Source organism: Lynx canadensis, chromosome D2 (assembly GCF_007474595.2).
Source record: "Lynx canadensis isolate LIC74 chromosome D2, mLynCan4.pri.v2, whole genome shotgun sequence".
NCBI classification, from domain to species: Eukaryota; Metazoa; Chordata; class Mammalia; order Carnivora; family Felidae; genus Lynx; species Lynx canadensis.
The window spans coordinates 46,249,426-46,274,242 of NC_044313.2; the positions used below are offsets into that span (position 1 = coordinate 46,249,426).

Sequence of the window (24,817 nt, forward strand, 5' to 3'; positions counted from 1 at the left end):
AGATACTTAGTAAATACTCCATATACGTATGTGTGTATGTGCATAGCACTGAATCGGCTTAAAGCAGACTAATTTTCCTGATATTCATTAAACCATGAGAATAGCTGTGATCATAAAAAAAAATAGAGTTATAGAGATGCACTCCAAGATATACTTTAGAAATGCTGTCTTCAGCTGCTTGTTTTTCTAGCCACATGTTTTAGTTTTCACAAATAATGGCGAGGCACAAGGGTAACTAAAGACAACACTAACTGGATGTTGACGTATACTTCCATAGATTTGGGGTACAGTGGAGAGAGCGTGGGCTCTGGGAGTCCCTGCTCTGCCTTCTTATTCAGTACTTGGTAACTCAGGGAATGCTCAGCTGATTTGGAAAAAGTGGGGACAATAATACAGAGGTTGTACAATCCTGTGAAATTTATATTAAGGAAAATACATATAGCCTACATGTTTTTCCATGAATTTGAGTTTTATCTGAACTGTAATTAGGGCAACCATGTGCCCCACTTAGCTTAAGGTATTCCTGGTTTATGCTTATTTTAGAGAAGAAATTATTAAAACTGGCCATTACATCTCAAATATTTTTGGTTTGGATAACAACCTATATGGCCATTCAGATTACGGTATGTTGAGGAACTTAAACACCTACGGTGTGTTGAGGAAAACACACACACACACACACACACACACACACACACACTCTCTCTCTCTCTCTCTCTCTATATATATATATATATATATACATATATACACACATACCTACATATACATATTTATACGTATACATATATATGTATATATAGATACAGATACAGATGATAGATATAGATATAGATAGACAATGTGATCTGGTCCTTAAATATTCTTTTACATTTTTTTCAAAGATGCTAAACCAAAGTGAATTGAAAAGACACCATCCTCAGGAAGATGGAAATGCTGCCCAATGTTCTAAAATTAGTAGACGGGTAGATGGCGGGAGGATCATGCATGTTCTCTCATTGCCCCAGGAGCCTAGGCAGAACATCCCAGCCATCTTTGTCCTGTGTGTTTTTTTCTTACTGGAATGTTTGCCTGAGAAGCCTGCACGGCAGGGCCTGTGTTACCATGTCTAATGTTGTTCATATCTGTACAGACAGACTGTCTCTAGCTACAAGGATATTTATGGATATGTTCTCAATATTCAAAACAAATAAATTTGGTGAAAGAATCCATAATTCACTTAAATTATGGCAAATGTGATCACATTATTCTGGCTGAGTGGGGGAGATGCCAACTCACTGCAACCCAACAGGCCATGCACAAGAAGCTTGTACCTAGCGGTAGGGGGCACATCCAGGGGTGCTGTGGAGGGTCCTCAGTCAGAATGGCCTGAACAGTTAGAGGAAAGGGGAGCTTTCTGCATATTCCTATCTACAGAAGAGGGAGAATTTGCCTAACAAACCATAGTCTCTTGTTCCTGCTTTTCCCCTAAGTTTACTGCTTGAATAATTATAATGGCCCTTGACTCTGAAAAGTGTTCCAGCCCATGATCAGTTATTACTGTGTTTTTCAAACATTCACCTGAGTCAGTTTAACTCTCCTTAGTAGTTCTAAGCTAAACTTTATGTGGTTAGGAGACTCTGAGTACCCATCCAGAAACCCTGGCTCAAGTCAAATGACCTGAAAACAAAGCTGTGCAGACAAAAACCAACAGACACACCCTCTTATATTATACCCCACTGACTCCATTAAATTCAGTGTTTATACCAGACAAGTACATTTTATTTATATCAACCCTCACAGCGATCCTGTAAAGTAGTCATATTCTTGTTCCCATTTAATAGATAAGAAAACTGAGTCTCAGAGAATATGTATAATTTGTCCATCTACTACTTAGTGGTAGAGTACTGACGCTAACCCACCAGTCCAAATGGGAATGGTCAACACAATTACGGCAAGTTATACTGATGACCTAGGAAAGGAAGAATGTCTTTTTTTTCCTCTTAAAGCTATATTCTGCAAGAAGAAAATCTTGGAAAAGCAAAAACTGGTTGAAGAATTGGGAGAAATAACAGAAATTGCTGATTTGTCAGAGTATCAGAATTAGCAGTGAGGAGCCTAAGTCCTCTGAACACACAAGGAATCCCCTGGCATGCCTTTCTCCCCTTTTAAAACCTAAGTCTCTTCTTAATTAAACACACAGATGAGGGGAGCCTGGATGGTTCGGTTGGTTGACCATCTGATTCTTGATTTCAGATCAGGTCATGATTCCAGGGTGGTGTGATGGAGCCCACGTAGGGCTCCTCGCTGCAGTGGAGCCGGCTTAATATTCTATCCCTCTCCCCCACTCCCCTGCTCATTCATTCTCTCTCTCTTTCTCTCTCCCTGTCTCTCAAATGAATGAATGAAGGAATGAATGAATGAATGAATGAATCAATCAATAAATAAATACACAGATGATACCCACCCAACTTCTCTCACAGGATTCCAGCAAACATGCTTTGCTTTGGTTTCAATATAAGCAGAAGGGAAGAAGAGGAAAGAACTGAGAAAAGCATATACATAGTGGCTATTGTCTATTTGGAATTTTCTAGATGTTGCTGCTTTTAATTCTTGTATCAATCTTTGGGGCAAGTATTTGTCTGTCTGTCTGTCTTAAACAAAGGACTGAAGGTTCTGATTAAATGACTTGCAAAAAAACCCCTCATACACCCAGTGTAAAGCTGAGCAGAGTTTTTAACTCAGTCTGTCTTGAATGCTCACATTTGCCTCATGTACCTCTCAAATCATATAAGGAAGCTATTTAAAAACACATTTACGACAATCTTTGATGTAACAAGAAACCCAAATCAGAATAACCACCTTAAGAAACACCATTTCATGCTTCAAGTAGAGCTGCCAATCAATTTAGAAAACATCAAAATAAGGTAAGAATCTTTGGGCATTAACTAAAAAATATGTTTTTATTCTCCATCACATGTGCTTCTCAGATTTTATGATCTTTATGTGGCCCTTGAAGAATACCAGCTTGGGTCCAGTGCATATGGTTTAAACTAAGTAAACTAATGCCTGAGTGTCACGCAGCTGCAAAATTATGCTCACCATGTTGTTTTTCTTTGCTTTTGGAACCAATGAGACTATTTTGATAAGCTCCATTCACAGAGAAGAAGGGACAAATGGTTATACCTTGGCTCATTTCTTCTTATCGGGGCAATCAGTGCACAGTTCGTTATTAACATGGCTATTGCAAATTACTCAAATTATGTCTGGACTGTGGCAAACATTTTCATGAACATTTGTCTGATGAACTTGACAATTCTTCTGAAGCCCTTCACCCTGTAATGCAATTCCATTCTGCAGGGGTTCTTGCCACTAGGCCTGGAGTTAGAGGTATTTCAGCCTCCATCATCTCCCATCAATGGAGTTCAGGGATGTGTGCCAAACTCCATTTCCATTCTGACTTGCGTCAACCACAGGGAATCATTAGCTGCTGCTCTCAGAGCACTTATTGGAGAACCATTTGATAAAGAGGACCCTCACTGGGTGGGAGAGCTAATGGACCTCCAAAGTGACGAAGCAAAGCTCTGACAGGGATGGTCCTGTAATTTTATACAGTACATCATCAGAAAATGGTTACATTGTGCCCAGTCAATTCTCTTAAAAATGGAAGCTTTGATTTCAAAACCTACTCAGGCAGAATGACACAAAGGAACAGCAACTCTTAGAGGGCTCCCCCTCCTTTTAATTGCTTTCCCTGCTCCCAAGTCCTGCAAACATTTCTCCCAGATCACTGCCCAGGCCATCAGCCCCTTTATGGAAGTATTGCCTTGGGCAATGGTTGCCTTAGACTGCTTCTCTCTTTTTCTAGCAGTCCCATATTTCAAGCGATTCAAACATCTTCCAGTGAATTGCTTGACAAATTTCCACAATGATCGTTACAGATCAAATTCAGCTCAAATGTTATCTTTTCCAAAGTTTTGAAAATCCATTTTTACAGCAAGGCTGGCAAAACACCTAACGAGCTTCAATTCAGAAGAGGCACATCCTTTCAACTTGAATTTGGCCTCAAAACACGTTTGGCCCAGCCAAATGCCCACCAGTCTTCTCAGTTACAGTGGTTACCTCTTTGACTCTAGTGAAAGAGATTACAGATAGTACCATTTCCCAAGTCCTTAAAATTTCTAGAAATGACATAAAAAATAAATATATTAGAGAATACCCTGCTTTCATTCAGAATATTTTGATTCAAGGAGTTTCTAGTGACTTGGCATTCCTTGGCACCCAGATTTATTTCCGTACAATGTATCTTTCTGTTCTTTAATCCATTTTTTAATGTTTCAAAACACATGAATTCAGCATGGAAAAGAATTAGTGTAAAGAGTGTAAATGAATTATTAATAAAAGAAAGAACAGACACATTCAAATAGACTTGGTAGTATTTAATCTGGAAGGGCTTAATTGAAAGTTCTCTTATCAGCCTAATAATAGTGAATTATAATGACCTTGATTTTACAGAGACAGGGACACTATCTATCTTTCTTAATGGAAAGATGAGAAGCAAGGGTCAACTGTCTTAACTAGTTATTACATAAATGAAATACATGTGCAATGTGCAGCTCTTAGAAAATTCATAAAGTTTGAAGAAGAAAATAGTTGTAAAACCTATTAGTCTTTTTCCTAAGGTTCATTTTTTAGAATTGGATTGCTATTATATGTTCAACTTTTCATATATAACATGATATAATGAGCACATTCATGTCCCTAAAACCTTATGAAAATTCCACTTAGGTTGAATTCGTTCAATGTATAGATATATTCTAATTTATATAGATTTATAAATTCAGGCTTTTTCTTTCCTATTACAAATAAATCTGTGGTGAACATCCTTACAAATAAATCTACCTATACATCTCTGTACACTAAACCTTTAGAAACAATATAAATATTTTGAAACATACTGAAACATTACATACAGAAGATATTTAACAAACTGTACTCCCTCAGGTAGTGAATTAGAATGTGCTCCTCTTCTACCCTCACCAAACCATTTGCTTTATTTTTTTAACTTGTTAATGTTTATTTATTTTTGAGAGAGACAGAGAGAGAGAGAGAGAGAGAGAGCGCAAGCGAGCACACACACACAAGTAGGGGAGGAGCAGAGAGAGACGGAGACAGAGGCTCTGAAGCAGGCTCCAGGCTCCGAGCTGTCAGCACAGAGCCCGACATGGGACTTGAACTCACGGACCGTGAGATCATGACCTGAGCCGAAGTCAGACACTCAACCGACTGAGCCACCCAGACACCCCTATCTTCCTTTAAAATTCCCTCTTTCAAGTTATTTTTAGAATCTTGGTGTTGCTCTTAAATTTTCATTAGCTTGCTCTGTAATTTCTAAATACTAAAAATGGCTTTATGAAAGACCTGGAAATACACTAAAGAGTGAGAAAATAACAAAGAGAAAAATATGAAACTTCCCTCATCTCAACTTTCACTCTTTTCAACATACACTATTTTCAGGATCTCTTTCAGAGAGATTTAGGTAGTTTTGCTTTTGTTTTTCTTTGCCAAGTACACAGAAAAGTGTTACAGCATGATCGGTCTTTTTCAACATAGAAAAAAATTGATTCCATGGAATCACAATCATAGGATTGCAATTTACTTTTAAAATACTAAAAAAAAATGTATCTTGATTTCTCTCAGATTTGAATGTCACAAGGAAACTATTTAATGAGACGGATTCACATACACCCCTATATATTGCTACTCTAATGTACTAAATTGTGTTTAACTTGAAACATAGTCCGGTTAGTAATGCATTACAAAGATAGCCCCGGTAGCATTTCAGTCACGTGAAAGTACTTTCCCTTGTTTTCCTGACTTCCTGACGATGAACTACTTCATCTACTTCAAATGCATTACAAAGTACAGCACCACTTAATTCCTAAGTTCATTTCTGTATGTATTTATTCAACAATGTCTTGGTGATAGGAGGTGCTCAATAAACATTTGTCGAAGGCAGAAGAAGAATGAATGAAACATACTACTTAAATAGAGTGCTGTACAAAATAGCACATTATTAATAACTACATGGGAATTCTTAGAAGTGGCTGATGCAGGAACAAATGTAAGCTTTTTATTCACAGCAAAGCCCAGGAGATGAATAGCAGGCACATGCGATGTGTGATTTATTCATACACTCTAGTAAGAGATTTTAGGCATCTATTAACCTACTCGAGTTCCAATTCTGTCGTAGGCTGGTCTTTTGTCATGATTAGCTATGTTGTGACTTTATATTAAATAACAGGTTGTCTGTGCTGAAATATGCAAGAAATATGAAGACAGAAGATCAAAATTATTATACATGTTCATCGTTCCAGCTAAATCACAGATATATCTCTGCTTGTGTATGCAAAAGAATTAGACATGCATATATGCACAAAAGCAAAAGATTTCTTTTCTAGACATGAGATCCGATATCATAGACTGGATCTGTCTCCCAAGGAATTAATATGTTGAAGTCGTAACCTCCAGTACCCAGAATGTGAGTCTTTAGAGAGAGGGTCTCCATAGAGGTAAGTAAGTTAAAATAGGGTCATTAGAGTGGATCTTAATCCAATATGACTGGTATCCTTATAAGAAGAGGAAATTTGGATACAGACATGTACAGAGGGAAGAAAATGAGAAGACACAAGGGGCAGATGGTCATCTATAAGCCAAGAAGAGAGGCCTTAGAGGGTACACTTCCATCAAGGCTCTCGAAGGAAACAACTCTGGCAACACCTAGATTTCAGATTTCTAGCTTCCAGACCTGTAATGAAAATGTATTTCTTTGTTTAAACCACTCAATCTGTGGTACTTTGTTCCAGCGGCTCTAGTAAACTGATACACCATGAACTAATACAGAGTAGACTGAGGCTGTATGTTGAAAAAGAGTAAGAATTATCTTGTTATTTTCAAGATTCTCAGTTTTGGAAAAGATGATTCCACCCACCTGCATACTGTGTGGGGCCTGATCTGATCCTAAAACACCATCTGGAAAGTCACCACTTTAGGTGAGACATCTGATTAACCCCTCCATCAATCAATTAGGAACTCAATTGATTTCATTTTCCACTTCCACATGATGATCCCTTTAACATATGGTTTAGGAGCTATAAGAGCTTGGATACAATTCATGCTTTGAATGGATAGACCACTCTTGGCATCTCCCTTGGGGTTTTAAAGTCCCTTGTGTGATTTCCCTCTGTCTACGCTGACCTAATAAATATAACCAAAGAAGAGCGATGTCGGAAGGAACACTCCCACGCCCCTTCATCCCCAACCCAATTTCACAGAGGACAGAAATGGGGTGTAAATTTTGTAAATGGCATAAATGTAATGGTGCCTCCGAGTCACAAGGAAGCCATACTGTCAAGGGTGAGGAAAGGTCACAGTTCTGTTTATCCTGACAGAATACACGGTTAGTCTCACAGAGATCTGCCACTGTCATTTATCACTTCTTCCAAACCTGTGTGCCCACCATGACAACTCATCTTCTTCATGGACTGCAGCTGGCTCTTAGAGCCAGGCATGATTTGCCAACATGTTCTAAGTTCCTAACTACCAGACGCATTTCTCTGTGCCACCTTAATAAAACTACATGGAATAAAGTTTTATAATAGCAATATGTAGAGAAAAAAGTCATAATTTTCCATGCTTCATGATTCAGAATAATTAATTTAATAACTGTGTCATATGAGAAGAGTAAATAAAGAGAAGGAAAGGGGTGTGGGTACATATGATCACTGAAGCATATACAATTGCAATGAAAAACAAATTACCAGGGTAGTGCTAGAAATAAAAGCTCAGTGGGAAATATGTTTTGGATGCTAATTTGATTCTTCTATGGAACCTTAAAGCTGCAGTACCTACTACTGCACTATTTATCTCCATTTGTTTTTATTTTTAGCATTTATATAACCTTAAGTTTCTAAAAACCAACTAAACATCTCCTGATCTCTATTGGGAATTTTCCCTAAGTAGCTCTCTACCTAGACTATAACAGGACTATGATTTCATTTACAACATCTGGCTGGCGAATGCTTCATCATGAGAGGTGTTAAAAAAATAATGAAATTAACAAACAAGGGCAGAATCAAGATGAGATACAGTTTTCTCTGGACACAGTTACAGTCTGGGCCTTAGCTCACAGTCAACACTGAGATGCTAGATCTTAGATGAGCAGTTTGCTCTGTTGGGCTACAGTATGTAGTTTTGCAGGAAGGGATTATTTCTGAGAACAAGCCAACATACTTAAGTCCTGCACCAAAAATGCAGGCTTCTAAAGCAAGTACATCATTATTTCTATTAAATTAGAAGACATAAAAGTAAACCTTCCTTTCTTTAGTCAAGTAAAACTCAAATCTTGTCTACTTGAATTCAGTTTCACCTTCCTCAAATACTAAAGCTACCAGCTCTGTCCCTTCTCATATGAAGACTCCTGATTCTGCCATTGAATGACATGTACAGTCGCAGAGCTCTGCCCTCTCTGAGGGCCTGTCCCCAGTGCCAGCTGCGAATGGCTTACCGACAATGTTTATGGGATCCCGTCAGGGTTTCGATCACAAAGCACTCGCCATCATTGAGACAGTATGCGAGGTCCTTGTCTCGGCAGGGTTTGAAGTGCTCAGAACGCTCAGTGGAATATGTCGTTGTATCTGTCAAGGGAAGCACACAAAGAACCCGCGTCAGCAGTGCATTCTGGGACTGAAGAAATGCAACTGGACAGGACCACTTTATGACTGAATGTTGTGCATCTCCCCAAATCCACATATTGAAACCTAGTCACAATAAGATGGTATCAGGAGGTGGGCCTATAGGAGGTGACTGGGTCATGAATGGGATTAGTGCCGTTATAAAAGGGGCCCGAGAAAACTCCAGCACCCATTCCAGTCATGTGAAGATGCAGTGAGAAGGCAGGGCTCTACGGACCACGAGAGTCCCCACCAGATACTGAATCTGCAGGCGCCTTGATTCCCAGCCTCCAAAACACCAGCCCTAAGACAAGCCCTATATTCAGTTACCTTATTTCTCCACTAGGCTTTAACAATTGGAATCACTGTAGAAGCCCCATCTGAGGACACACTAATAGTACAAGGTGAATGATTCCACAAACACCTCAAATCCACTTCCATAAATTTCAGTTGTATGGAAACAAGTGGTATGGAAGCATCTCCTTCCCCTTATTGTTGCCAAATGGCAGGAAACATCTGATCCGTGCATATTGTGACTGTTCTGTGGAAACCAACGTCAGTTTCTTGGAGTTGTTTGTTTTTAGTTGCAGGTCTAATTGGCTAATGGCTGAACCAATTATTCTTTCACATTCTCCTTTTCTTATGTGATTAAAATACAAATGTTCCAAATTCTTAAACAGGACCTCAAATGTGAAGAATGTTTCTGGTAAATATCTAACAGGACCAAATTATTGTCATTTTTTAAGCGTTGTTGTAAACATTGATTTTTAAAATCGTAATTACTTACAGTTTTAAGTTAAGCTGTATGTCTACATCCTCTTTCCAAATATGAAACTAGCCATAAGTATGTGCTACCTTCTGGACACAGACTCTGTTATCACATGTAGAGACTTTCTAATTTCAGACTTCTAAGCAACTAATGTATTAGCACCAAACCTACCGATTCGAGAAAAAATATATTTAAAAAGTCAAAGATGAAGAAATGATTCTGCATTTAAGCTCCTTTAGTTTCCTTTTCATAGACCTAGATTAATAATAATGCTCAATAGCATGGGTTATTGTACCAATTTAGTTACTGGAACTCACTATGAGCCTCTTCCTGTTATTATCCAAACTGAGGAGAAAGTGATTGTCCTCAAAGGAAATCTGCTCATGTCCTTCACACATCTAAAAATCCTCAGTGGGTCCAATTCCCATAATAACTCCAAATTCCTCAGTGAAAGATATAGGCCACGTGGAATTTTGCCCTCTAGTGTCATCTTCCTGTACCTTAAGACACAACTTAATTTCCAATTATGTGTCTATTTCCCCAAACACCAGGAGCTGTCACATTGTTCTTTCTTCCTGGACCATCTTTTTCTTTGCTGGAAGACATCCAAAATCCTTCAGAGCTTACATCATTCTCCCATTTTGTCTCCCTAGCACCTTTTATCACTCACATCACTGCATTCAACATTCAATGCTGCAAGGAGCCATGTGTTCAAACGTTTAGCTGTTCCTTTAGTCTGTGAGTTTTTTAAGGTCAGAGGTTGAGACATGAATCACAATTAGTGCTCAAAATATCTTCAATAAATCTGATCATTGGAACACTACTAACAGTTCAAATGCCATCAGTAAAAGATATATCATTAAAGACATTACAATCATATAAAGTTAGTGCATACTTACAACAGTAGATTAATTCACATCAATGTTACCATTTTAGTATACCTACTTCAATATTGAGGAATATTGGAAAAACAAACATTGCCCTCAGACTCACATAAATCCTCACTCATATACTGCTCATATACTGTAAGCATTGAAAATCCCACTTCTAATATCCTTTTTGGTGGTACAACAGGAATTGATTTTTCCACTTCAAATATCTGTCTGTTAATTCCTTGGCACGAAATAAAGGCTCTGCAAAACAGACACATTTTCCCTTTTCCAGGAGATCTCCTCTACAGAGAAGATCTGTTATTCAAGACAGTATGCAATAAATAGTTACACAGAATCAATCTCTCTTTCTATGGGAAATATTTAAAATTCAAGAGCTCTGAACAAAATATTCACTATGGAACACCACACAGTTGATTGCTACTCTGCCTGCTGAAGTATATTAACTCATGATCAGTTAGTTAAGTTTTCCTTTAATTTCTTATTATCCATTTATTGATATTCACTGATCATTCTTCTAAGAACAGCTTTTCATTAACATAACCTACAACATAAAAAGTGAGGTCCTTATTTTATAATCAGTGGTTTTAACAAGCTACAGACTCCAAGAGCAATACAATGGCAAAGCAATTACAATCAATTAGTTTCCATCTGACAACTGCTGTCTCCAGTGGTACCTCCCATTCTACCAACTGCCATCCCCATCACGGTATCATCTATCAGCACATTACAGAGGATTCAGAGACCCAAGGAAACACCTATGCAAAGCCCAAGTGGGAGAGCAGAGATGTCAGATTTAAGATGTACTCAGGTCTTTTGTTTCCATAGCTTAGAGAATCCAAAAGTAACATAACTACACATACTTATACCTTTACCAATGACTGGATTCAAAAAACACCACTGTTAAATATTTTTAATATCTTAATATAATAAGAAATAACAATGCTAGACTTGATCTTTCTATCAGTAAACTGCAATTCATCAATAAATTTGAAACCTTAGAATTTACATAACATTCCATATACAGGATTCATACATCACTACTCACCTAAATCACATAGGCATTGGGCAAAGTAAATAAAACTCACCATGAGGTAAAAATTTTACACTTTGAAGGCATCATGCCAAATATGTCAATGGAAACATAAAAAAAAATTCTTAATGGAATCACTACGCTGTTACACTAACTCTAAGACCACCTACACACTTTTATAAAGTAGTAAATAAAGTAAATAAGTAAACAGTGTCTAATCACTATTAGGCTTTCTATCACTCATAACCAAACACAGCTCAACAAAGACACAATAATAATTTTGGACGACACTCTCCAATATTTATATATCTGCCTATAAGTGCTTGTATGTACATATTTGGTTAATTGTTTTACATATAAAATATATTACAAACATCTAAAATAGAACATAAATGGAGGTGTCTGGGTGGCTTAGTTGGTTAAGAGTCTGACTTTGGCTCAGGTCATGATCTCACCATTTGAGAGTTCAAACCCTGTGTTGGGCTCTATGCTGACAGCTCAGAGCCTAGAGCCTGCTTCAGATTCTGTGTCTCCCTCTCTCTCTGCCCCTTCCCCACTCATGCGCGCGCGCGCGCTCTCTCTCTCTCTCTGTGTGTGTCTCTGCCTCTCTCAAAAACAATAAACATTAAAAAAAATTTTTAAAAATAGAACACAAATGCAAACAACATAAAAATAAAATGAGTATACTAGTTTATTTTCTTTCTGTGCCCTAAGGTGATACAGTGTGCTTTAATATACCCAGATGAGTATTTTGTTCTGAAGAGGAAACATGGGACATTTAGGAGAATGACATAATGGATATGATCGAACTCCAAACTCTCATGGCCCCTAAATAATCTTGGGACACCTTAACAATCAGGTATAGAACTCTCATCTATAACTTACCCAACATTTTTGGAACCTGTTTATATATTTAAAATGGTCTAGTACACTAAGCTGGGTATAGTATATGGTACTATTTTGTCATGTATTTAAAATCAGGGGCGCTGGGTGACTCAGGCGGTTAAGCATCCGACTTCGGCTCAGGTCATGATCTCACAGTCTTTGAGTTCGAGTCCTATGTCGGGCTCTGTGCTGACAGCTCAGAGCCTGGAGTCTGCTTCAGATTCTGTGTCTCCTTCTCTCTCTGCCCCTCCCCTGCTCATGCTCTGTCTCTCTCTGTATCTCAAAAGTAAGTAAACATTAAAAAAATTAAAATTCAAAGGGCATTCTTCTGTTTCTAGGAAGGTAACCTGATAAATACATCTATTATAGAGCTTTAGACTGTCTTCAAAAATCATATGGACAAAGGTCCAGGCAAGTAAACTAAGATGGGAGGGGCCTACTATCCCCATGAATTCCCATTTGTGTTTCAAGGCTCTCTCTTACTGCAGTGTACCTCCTTCTCAGACATTCTCTCCACTGCATTAGCCCGTGAATCTCCCAACTGACCAGGCCATGAGGTCCTGAGGGGACAGAGCAGGTCTTCACATCTCTGATCCAAAGTCTTACAGATGGCTTGACACAGAGATGAACCCAATGAACCTATAGAAGAATGACCTTTTCATACATGAGCATTTTCTGAACGTTCTGTGTGGAAAAGTATATACTTTTCATAAAAGAAAAACACCATATGAATAAATGTTTAGAAGTTAGGACTCAAGAAGAGCCCCAAAAGCAATGTGGATAAAGTGTATAGAAACTGATGAGAAGAGGGGAAAAAATCCACTCCATAAGAAGAGGAGATGGGAGGAGAAAAAAAAAATTAGCGAAGATAGTCTAAAAGAGAGGACAAAGGAATACAAGCTTACGATGAACAGAGATGGTGCTAAGGATGGGCCTTCCAAGCACCATGACCAAAGCTCAAGGTCTCAGGCCAGGAAAGTGTAGGTGCTGGCATGAGGAAGTAGTGTCCATTCCCTTGGGACTGCAGGAGCTGTATAATTGTCCAGACCACTCATCTGGCACTTGTTATATGTAGTTTAATGTATTTTCTTATATTTTTATGGGTTTTGGTCTCTATGCCCAGGGAGGTCAGGGAGAGTGCTTTGCTTTTAAGTTTTGTATTCTTTCCACACCATGTAGCATACATAGTAAGCAATCAGTACAGTAATTAAACGCACAGTGGGAAGGAGTGGTGGTTAATTCATTAAAGGAAAAATGGGAAGAAAATGTAAGGCTGGGAAACAGAAATCCCTGCAGATTTTGCAATGAAAGTTAATTTTTTAATGAAATAAAACAATGATTTTCCCCCTTAAGTAGTAAGTTGAACCTGAATATTACTTATTGAGGCTTTCTTTGTTGCCAGCACAACACTGCACACTGTGGGAACACAGATTTTGTTGCAGGAATAAGAGTGCTAAATAGACTATTACAGATAATAATTGCAGTAGATAATCAAAATAAAGGGAGAGCCAAATTCAAGCTATAGTTATCTCTAAAGGCTTCCCAAAGGGTTGGCATTGGAGCTGGGTCTTGAATGGGCATGATTTAATCGGCACAGGAAAAGGAATTCTAGATATGAAGAACAAAAACACCCAGGGAAGGGAAATGATGACGTACAGCATAAACCGTACACACATTCTGCACACTCCTGCCTTGCAAATGTCGCAGTCATCCAGCGGTTTTTGCCTTCCCCACTGAGTTCATGAGAATTTTCAAAGAAAAGTTAAGATGCAATCCAAAAGCTTTTAGGAGTAGCAAAATACCTTTCCAGGCTAGAATCCATGTAATATGGTCATGGACCCAGCAGAGTCTTCCGTGGGAACGCTGTAAATGAAACCCACGGTCATACATTACCATTTCCGGTTGAAATCTGCCACTTATCAGGCATGTCATAAGGGTTCGAGCCCCACAACGGGCTCTGTGCTGACAGCTCAGAGCCTGGAACCTGCTTTGGATTCTGTGTCTCCGTCTCTCTCTGCCCCTTCCCTGCTCATGCTCTGTCTCTCTCAAAAATAAATCAACATTAAAAAATTATAAAATATTTAATGGTCAAGGAAAATTGTAAGAATGCAGTAGTGTCTGAAAGGGAAACAAACCATTCCTCAACTGGCAAGAGGCAAAGATAGCTTTCTTCCTGCTGCCAGAGACCAGACATTGTTCATTTTGCTGGCATGGGAGAAATGGAGAGTGTGGGGCAAGGAATCTGAAAGTTCAATGGAGTCATGGGGCTGCCGTGAGGACTGACAGTTGCTGATGCATCCCAGAGCCATCAACTCCCATAGCAAATGTAGAAAGGACCCTTATTAAATTTGCATAACATACCTGCCACCTTACTGTTTGAAATCTTGCTTCTAAAAACTGCACCAGCCTAAATAAGCCAGCATGAGACATAGCTTGTTCAATGGAATTGCATTTATTTGGGAATTCACAGTTTATCCTACAGCTGAATATATTTCCTTCTACCTGCATGCATACACATGCCTATACAAACCGCTTTCAGCTATAATAGTTGTAATAGCAGCTTCTGTCACTAAGGCCCTTGTCTTGTCACAAGTCCTTGGGCTTCTGATAGGCACTATGCTGTAAGCTTCATAGGCACCGTCTCTGCCCCACATGTCACTCCACTGAAATGGTTTGTCTATATCACCAGCTACCTCTAAATCCAATGGATGTTTACATATTTTTTCCATCTTCTCTGAACTCTCAGAAGTACCTAACACTCTTAACCACTCCCACCTCTTTCACTGGCTTCCATGTTACCACATAATGTTGAAGTTCCTCTTGCTTTTCAGTCTTTGCCACCTGTCTCCTATAACTTAAAAGCCAGATGGCTTAAGAACTAGTCTTCAAATAATTCCAAACATATATTCAGCACTGTGCTAAGCATTTTCCATTAGCTATTTTTTTTGGGGGGGGGCTTTAAATAGCACTATAGGGATACCTGGGTGGCTCAGTGTTTAAGCCTCCTACTCTTGATTTCGGCTCAAGTCATGGATCTCACAGTTGGTGGGATCGAGCCCTACATCTGGCTCTGTGCTGACAGCATGGAGCCTGTTTGGGATCCTATCCTCTCTCTTCTCCCTCTCTCTGCCCCTCCCCTGCTCATGCACGCATGTTCTCTCTCTCTCAATAAATAAATAAACTTTAGGAAAAAACATTATGAATATATGCTATTATTTACTTTATTTTACAAATGTAGAAATTAAGTCTTAGAGAGTTATATCATTGGCCCAAGGTCACACGGCTCTTATCTGGTAGCTTCTGGACTCAAATCAATGCAGCCTGACCTGTTCCACTATACTGCTTCCTACAAACCTTTTTTTCCCCTCCCCCCCCCCCGCCATTTTTACATATTCCCTGGTGAGTGCTACTTCAGGAGTGGTCCCATGACCAGCAGCAGCAGCATTATCTGGGAATGTATTAGTAATAATTTATGAGTCCCATCTGAAACTTACTGCATCAGAAACTGGAAGTGTGTGGTGGGGTGCTCTGTTAACCAGCTTTCCGGGTAATTATCTGAGATCCAGCCACTTTGGGTGATCCTGTCTGATATCACTTACATGTCAATAACTCTCGAAGTCATCCCTCTAGTCCACTGGTTTTTCTGAACTCAACCTGCCTACCTTTTTCTTCCTGATGGATATCTCAAAGGCAACTAAAAATAAACTTGTAGAAGGCCCAAGTCTTGCTCTTTCTCCCCAAACCTATTCTTCCTCCACAAACTGGTTCTCATACTCAACTAGTCATACCAATGATCCCACTGACTCTGCTCCAGCTATGGGTAGATTTATTCTGATTAGTCCCATCATTTCCATACTGTGTATTAAATATTTTGAATATCATCTCTGTGAACATTTGACAGGTAAGGGATTTGAATCTGGGAGAAAGTTCTTGAGTAAACAAAATATAAATGTTTACTAAAGGTATCTATTTACTTTTCACTTGAACATATGAACTTGAACATGTTCACATGACATAAAAAAAAAAAGTACTCTGATCTTCAGCAGTGAACCTCAGGTCCATTCCCATAAGTATAGATACGTTTTTTTTTTCTTTTATCATCTATCTCTAAGCACATTATTACAGGTATGGAGCTACAAGGTGGTGTTTACCTTATCAGGCTAAAGATATGCATGTGCAGTGATGTTGGTATAGCCATTATTGTTATAACTATTATAATACTCAGAAAGCACGCATTAAGCATCTACTATGTGTCAAGCCCTGAAATAAATTCTAGGAATATAGAGATGGCCTTGACAGGTCCCTAGGAATTCAAAATCGAGTTTAGGAAAAGGGTGGGGAGCAGGCATGTAAACAGTTACATTGTGATTCTGAGTGATCAGAAAGCTCTTAGAGGCAGAAATGAAGACGTACTGAATGCCAACAGCTACTTCTAACTTGAGGATTTGGGGAAGACTTCAGTAGGAGGAGCTCACATCTCACATAGGCTTAAAACAACTATAAACGATTCGTCTGTGGGCACCTGTTGGCATGGATAGGTCAAAGGAACAGCATATATCAAGTCACAGAGTCCTGGAGGGACCTGCTTTTGTCCAGTGTAATTGGAGCCCAAGGAATATGAGACGGAGACAGGACAGGGATGTCCCAGGGGGCCTTCTGTGTTTGGCATGTGTGGGGAAACAACTAAGAAAGTGCTCTGTAATTTTGTATAATGAGAACACAAGGGGAGTTTTAGACAGCTCTGGTGTGCTATCAAGGTGGGTGTGTCAACAGGTGTTGACTTACAGAGGCCTCTCGGTGGAATTCAGGGAGACCGGATGGGAGGCTGTTGCAAGGTGCATCCGGGAAATAAAGAGTTGCAGACATTGGGACATTGTTCCCAGCATGGACACAGTCCCATCTTGAAAGGCACAGGAAATCAAATCCCAGTAAAAGGTCGCTTAGGGAACATAATGTGGAAAGGAGAGCTGAGTGACTTAGGTCTAAAATGGCATCTCATTAAAATTCCCTGATGCACCTGGCTTAGAAGATAGGCAGAGACCTGAAATCTGTTAGCAGAGGTCTCTATGCTTCTCAAGCAGAGAAGCTTGAAAGGCCTCGCCCAAACAATCTCAGCACTCTTTTTTGTTTTGGAAATCAAGATTGGCCAATCACCCACAAAGGGTCATGTTCTTTCCTTGGCTGATGGTATTGGAATTTATAATGCAGTTATAATGCTATTTGTAATTTCCAATGCTACTGCTCATGTGTAAGTAAGGGAATGTCTGACAAAATGGGAAATGATCCCTCTGGCAGCCAGACTGTGATGTCTCCAAATGAGCACACGATAGTCCACCAAGTACTCTGTGACTCTGTTTGGCACCAGACAGATGATAAGGCCACTTTGCATAAAACATCCAAGTATACCTACCTCCCTCTTCTAACAACGTTAAGTAAGTGACAATTGCTTCTGTGTCAGTGACAAGCTCTCCTTTAGTCCTCTTGCAAAAGCAGGGAAAGAGACTAAAAGGGGACCATCACACAGTCTTCGTCTCCTGTCTGGTTATAATGCAGATAATTCATTTGGAGGGTAGCATTTACAGGCAGGCCTTTAAGGCATAATCCAGGTGAGATATGAGGGAAAGAAGTGGTAGATTCGAGAGAGATTTATGAAGTAGAATTGCCAGTATTTGGTGATTCACATGGAAGGTGAGGAGTAGGATGGCTACAAGGCTAATCTTAATTCCTTGGCTTCTGTATTAATACGGAGGAAGTTCAGAAACCCTGGTGCAGGACATCTTGGATGTCATGGAGTGACTTCATGCAGGGGGCTGTGAGCAGTGGTTATTTACCAACTAGAATAAAACAACTGCAACACTTTAACAGTTGACACAATTAACAAAGCACACTGCTGTATATCAGACCTTCTCACTGTGGAAATCTGTCTTTAGCTATCCTAGCTGTAACAACTGAAACTAGACAATCTTAGGGTAAACAGCAACCTTAGAAGTCAACATGTGATTATAATGCTTGAATAAATCTATCGTTCAGATATAAGTATTATTTTCATTTTGCTGAAGAGCTGAAACACAGAGGGACCATGCAATATTCTTAGGATTTCACAGCTAGAAAATGGAAAGGCAAGAATGACACCCAGAGATGCACATTCTTCGGCATTCTGCGTTCCACCTGCTCTAAGGCTTGGACTCTCTAAAGGTGTGTATATTCAAGCCTCTCCTTACCAAATTCCATTAGTTACTCTATTATGAGTGAGTGTAAGAGCAATCAGGAAGCGTTATTTTTCAGTAATCCATTCATCTTCTCACACGTCGATCTCAGCACACAATGAAACACTGAGTGAGGCAGGCACTGGGAGAAGGTAGGTGGGTACAAAACTAAACAAAGACAGTACTTGACGCTGGAAATTTCTATTACGGCCTCTTTCAAATTTATTTTTCATGCCATTATGGCTTTGAAATAATGTCTAAACATTGACACGATTTTCCAAATTTCTTCATAAAAATGAACATCATCCACTTCACTTATTTAAAATCTTATTTTTTCCCCTTACTATCTCTGGCTCTTGGTGAGAGCCTTTATTTTCATGTTCAGAAACTCAAGCACTTCTTTCTCTATATGGGTCATGATAAAGTCACGGGCATTGCAGCCATATGGGCATTGCGGGCCTGGGTCTGAATCCCAGCTTATGTATTTGCTCACCAGCTCAATTGTTTGAACAGAGTTCAAAGAGAGAGCAGCTCTGTCAACAGTGGCTTAGTACTCCAGTCATTTCTACATAAGAAGGACTTGGGGAGTGAGCTGAGGTGGGAACTTAGACCCACCTTACTGCTGCTTTTGGATCCTTGGAGAGACTGAGATTATAACCACCCTTCTACTCTGTTTTTATGAGTTTGGCTCTTTATATTCCACATTTAGGTGAGATCATAGAGTGCCTGTATTTCTGACTTATTTTACCTAGCAGAATGCCTTCAATCCTGACCCCTACTCCAGCCACCACCTCCATCATCCTTTGGTTCTTTTGTCTATAACTCTGGGTGTGAAGAAAAGTCAATTAAGAGAAACCTCTCAAAGAAAATATCAAAGACTGTAGTGGGTACTCATGCTGGCTGACTGCAGAAATTATGAAAATTGTATTAAAGGACTGGGAAAACGAACTCATGGTTCTTCAAGTACAAGGACTATGTCTTCAAGCTGTCTTGTATCTGCAGCCCCCACGCTAGCTAGCAGAGTGCTACATGCACAAGAGAAGATAAAGAAATGTTAAGTGAGGTGGAACAGATACAAATTCCTAGAAAGCATGGCAAAGAGAAGACTGCACAAGAAGGAGAGGAAATTCAAACACGCGGCCAATGGATCAGGACCAAGAAGACAGGAAGGGACAGCAGAAACACGCTAAAAGTGAAAAGAGCCCCTGGAAGTGTAAGACACATGAACTTCAACGTATCCACACTTAAAAAAGGGGGGTGGGGTGGGTAAAGAGAAGTGCTGACTAAATATAGGAAATCAATAATGCAGTGTTAACCCTTAAAATGCCACATCTGTTCACAACGGACAAACTAAAATTCATTCAGTCACAGTGTCATTTATCATTTTAGCAACCCATTTAGGGAATAGGCATTTTCCCTAAATCTCCTACACATCATTCATTGCACTGCTTTAAAAAGTCTCCTCTTCGGTTCCCCCACTCACCTTCTTCACAACTACATGTAGTACATACCAAGCACAAGGGGGAAAGCCTTGTTTCTTTGTAACCGTATTGGAACTCAGTGCTTTTTGCCTTGGGATGCGGGAACTAGTCCACCTAGGCTTAAGTATCCAACCCAATGCTTTAATGTGTGATCGCAAATGGAGCTTTGCATTCCAACTTTGCTGCTTATTGGCATTTTGAACACTGGTAGGCTGAACACATAAAAACATTTAATTCATAGGGTTTCCTGAAGCCTAAATGAGAAAAAGGAACATTGCTCTGTAGTGGATCTTGTCAAGAGTTGGGCATGAAACACTTTTTTCCCTTCTTTATCTTCTACTAATTGAGTCAACATCTATTTATTTAAACATCCCCTAATATCCAATTCTGCAATGTCTCTGCATAATGTCAATTAAAATCACTTATCAATTTAACAATCTATCATTGAACGTATACTATAAGACCCTTGGGTACTGTACTAGTTCCTGGGGTAGAACTGAGGAACTCAGCTCTGAGATCATAAGGCATGTGACAGTCTCCCAGGAACTACTAGGTATGTGTCACTGTCAGGTGCCCAGTCCACTCTGCTAAGTGCTGGGCAGGGGAAGGGTGGCAAACATACTCATAACAGCCAGAATTTATGGTCTTCTTAGTGCTTGTTTGGAGACTGGATAGGGTTACAGAATTTCAAATATAAAGATGTTCCTCTCAGGGCAGCTTGTAGATTTCCCATTTGCTACTAAAGAAACTGGATGAGTAAAGAGTGAAATGGCTCCACCAATTACAAAAAAAAAAAAAAAAAAAAAAAAAAAGATGTTGTTATAAGTGCACACCCTACAACTCTACTATCACTTGGATCTAGGGAAAACAATTGAGACTTTTCTGCATTATTCTTCAGAAGGTGTTGTTTATGTTTTTGTCTTTTGCCAGAGAAGATAGGGAAACATGTTTCATTCATTCATCACTGTCTTACCAATCTGAGGCAATATAGACAAGAGTTGGATTGTTAGAATACTCATGGAACAAAGGAAAGATCGATCAATCTTGTTTGACTCTTGTGGCTCAACCATGTCCACCTGCTTTTCAGCAAGTCCTTAATTTTTCTAAATTTTATCTATAAAATATGATTATAATATTATTTATTATTCATTTTCATAAGAGTTGAAAGTGCCCAATGCATGCAGTGCATTGTTGACTACTGGTAAATATTAATTTTATTTCATGTATTTTCTTCTTTAAAACTCTCCATTTGATTAAGAACTTCTCCAAAGAATATATATATATATATATATATATATACATATATATATATATATATATATATATATATATATGAAAGAATGTTCAACATCATTAGTCATCATGGAAATAAAAATCAAAACCATAGCGAAATACCACTTCATCCCCCACCAGAATGGACAATAATGACTGTTGGCAAGGAGAATGTGAAGAAGCTGGAAACCACATACCCTGCTGGTAGGAAAGGAAAATGGTGCAGTGGCTTTGGAAAACAGTTTGGCAGTTTCTCAAGATGTTAAACAGATGAACCAGCAATTCCACTCTTATATGTATAGCCTAAGAGAATCAAAAACAAATTTTCATGCCAAACAAATATTCATACTTGTATGTGAATGTTTTAAGAAGCATTATCTGTGGACCAAACATGGAAGCACCAAGTGATGTATAGATAAAAATATGTGGTATGTCCAGACAATGGGATATTATTCACCAATAACAACAGTAAAGTACTGATATATGCTGCAGCCTGGATGAACCTTGAAAGTGTTATGCTTAGTGGAAGAAACTAGACATAAGGGTATATATCATACGATTCCATTCATATGAAATGTCTACATTAGGCAAATCCATGGAGACAATGTAAATCAGGGGTTGCTAGAGGGTGGGAGGAGTGAAAACTTTCCTTCCCTGTCTTCAATCTTGGTTTTTTACATTCCCCCTTTTGAATTTCCAGTTTATTCATAGGTAAAAGGAGGCAGATATAGCTCAGTATTTTAGATTCTGCAAATAAAAATCACAGTCGATTTTATGCTGTGTCTTTGAAAGAAAGGGAACACACATTGCAAACCATTAGAGAAAAGGGAAGAAAAACCCATCGTGTACTTCCCCAAACTCCTTGCATTATTGACAAAACTTTACTCCCAAACCTCTGTTTCAGAACAAATATTGTTTTGAGAAAATTGGTCCATTCTCTGTGCCTGTTGGAAAGCAATTAAAGCCGAAATCAAATAACTATAATCATCTGTTCATTTCTGACCCTTATCTCTCCATTTGCAGAAAGAGCTGCTATGTATTAAAGTGTTTGTCGATCATTCAATAATTTAGGTACTAGGGAAAATGGTGGTTTTTGAAAGCAGTGCTGAGACAATTTGGAATTTTTAACAGAGATTCCAAATAAAGTACAGATAAGAGGCTAGCAACCCTCTAAATTTTGCTTCCATAGTGGTGGATCAAGAGAGACTGTCCCTCCATGTTGGCTTGAGTTGTTTCCCAATCAGTACTGCAAAGTAGATACATAATCACCCAGACGACACCTTAAGATCTGGCTAAGGAGGGATCGTCTCTGTCCTTCCCACACTGGTACTCCATATCTTCTCTTCTTTCTGCTGTACTTTTTCTTGTCCAAACCTAGTAACATCCACTTTCATCCATCCTAGCTGGTGAGCCTTAACTAATAATCAGATTTAGTTCATATAGAACAGGGGTCAGGAAAGTGGCACATGGGCCAAATCTTGGCTACAATACAACCTGTTTTTGTAAATAAAGTTGTATAGGAACATAGCTAAGTTCATTTGTATGGCTGCTCTTGAGGTATAATTAGTTAAGTAGCTGTGACAGAGACCACGTGGCCTGCAAATTCTAAAATATTTACCAAGTGACCCTTTACAGAGAAAGTTGCCAACTCCTAATATAAAAGATTGGGGATGGTGGCTTTCTTATAAATTATGTATTTGATATATCTGAACTATTAGAAATGCTTGACATTAAGTGCTTTGGTGGTATATATTTCAAATAAATATACATATGCAAGAGAGGCACAGTCAAAAACTCAGCACTAGGTTTTGGAGTAAGACAGACTTGATTTTGATCCCAGTTCTGATACTAAACTAGCTGTATGATCTTGGAGAGGTTACTTAACTTATTTAAGTTTCCTCAGTTTCCTTATCTGTAAAAGAGGGATAATGAAAGTATCTACTTGTGTCAATTAGTGTGATTCTTGGCTGAGAATACCAAAAAACAAAAAACAAAAAAGTCAACTCAAAGTGGTTTCATGCAGAAGGAAAATAACATTATCTCACTTAATAAGAAGTGGTTCCTACATTGTCTAATTCAGTAGCTTAATGGGATCCTCAGGGATCCAGGAGTCATTTGGCTCAGCTATCACTGGCTTTATCCTTATGCTAGGCTCCCTCATCACAGGTAGCTTCCATGATTTTAGGCATCACATCTAGACATAATGTTGCATAAAATTGCATCACCTGCCCACTCTTAGTCTCCAGCATGGGGCCTAGCATTCCTCTGAGTAGTTTAGTAAAGTACCTGCCCATGTGGTGAGTAGAGCAGACTGACGGTCATAGCAAAACTGGAATTCAGTTAGAAGGGGAGGTCCTGGATAATAAAATTGTGAGCAGGTTACCAACATAAACTCATCAGTTAAGTTTTTGTGAGTATTCAATAAACTAATGCAAGTAGAACACATAGCATGTGTTCAATAAACGCTGGTTCTTCCTTAGGGCTGTGATATCATCCTTTTGTTGGATTTATTGGTAGAGCCCTTTCAAAATGTATACTTTCATATAAAGCAGGCTTGAATTAATTTTTATTGAGAATTTAAGAAGAAATGCAAATTATTCCTTTAGATGCCTGAAAAACTTCCGGGATCTAGCGAGACTGGATGGCTATCGTTACTCAAACACAGACTCCTCTGTATCTTCACTGCAAAACACACTTGTGCATCAGTGTGATTGGTGTCCATCCCATATTAAGAGTGAATCAAACACTTATCCCAAGGTCATTCAGTGTAATTAACTGCAAAGTAAACCTAATCGAGGTAAATGAATGTGCTAATTTCTTTACAAAATCACTCACTGAATGCCCATAATTAATAAAAAGAAGTCCTCCCCCCTTCACCCCTCCCTATTCTTGCTTGGCCCAGGCACATCTTCTTGAACTATTATATTGCAGTCTCGCTTATCTGCCCTCAAAAACAAAGCATTCCACATTGCCTTTGACACAGCCCTTATCATACTGCTTTATAAATGCTAGTTTACATGTTTCTCTCTCCTTCACTAGACTGCAAACTTTGAAAGGGCAAGTCCTGATACACAGCATATACTTCTTCCAAGCTTGGGGAAAGATACAATGAATGAATGTAAATGCTCATGGAGCATGTCCATATCGAGAGACCACTACCTTTAGATACACTTCTGGCCATGCAGGAACTCTTATCTACACTCTGCAGATTGAAGGGCCCATCATTCCTCAATTTTTCCCTTCTAGTGTCTTCAGCAAGGCAGAATGAAGAGAGCCATCCAAAAACCTGTTGTTGTTTTTCTCTTCTCCCTCCCTGTCTGGGTCAAGACATATTCCACAGAGGGAAAGAGGAAAAAGACTGAGACCCCACCCAAAATTAAGAATCAATGCAGGGTACAAATATGAACCAGGAAGGCCTACCTATACATATTCTGGTTAGGTGTTGAGAAGATCCCAGAAACTCAAATTGCTACACTATAAATATTTATTTAAAACTATCCTACCAACAAAATAAAGACATGAATCCCCCAAACGTTAACTCTGGATACAGTGGTCACACACAATGCCAGA

At 39.0% G+C, this 24,817-nt stretch overlaps 1 protein-coding gene across 3 annotated transcripts in view; it reads right to left on the bottom strand.

The window, feature by feature from the left end:
- Positions 1-24,817, bottom strand: part of NRG3 (neuregulin 3) — a 1,071,332-nt gene that overhangs the window by 582,651 nt on the left and 463,864 nt on the right. For all 3 annotated transcript variants that reach the window (XM_030335295.1, XM_030335293.1, XM_030335294.1), the window contains exon 2: positions 8,546-8,675. In XM_030335295.1, the coding sequence (XP_030191155.1) occupies positions 8,546-8,675 (130 nt within the window). The remainder of the gene's footprint in view (positions 1-8,545; positions 8,676-24,817) is intronic.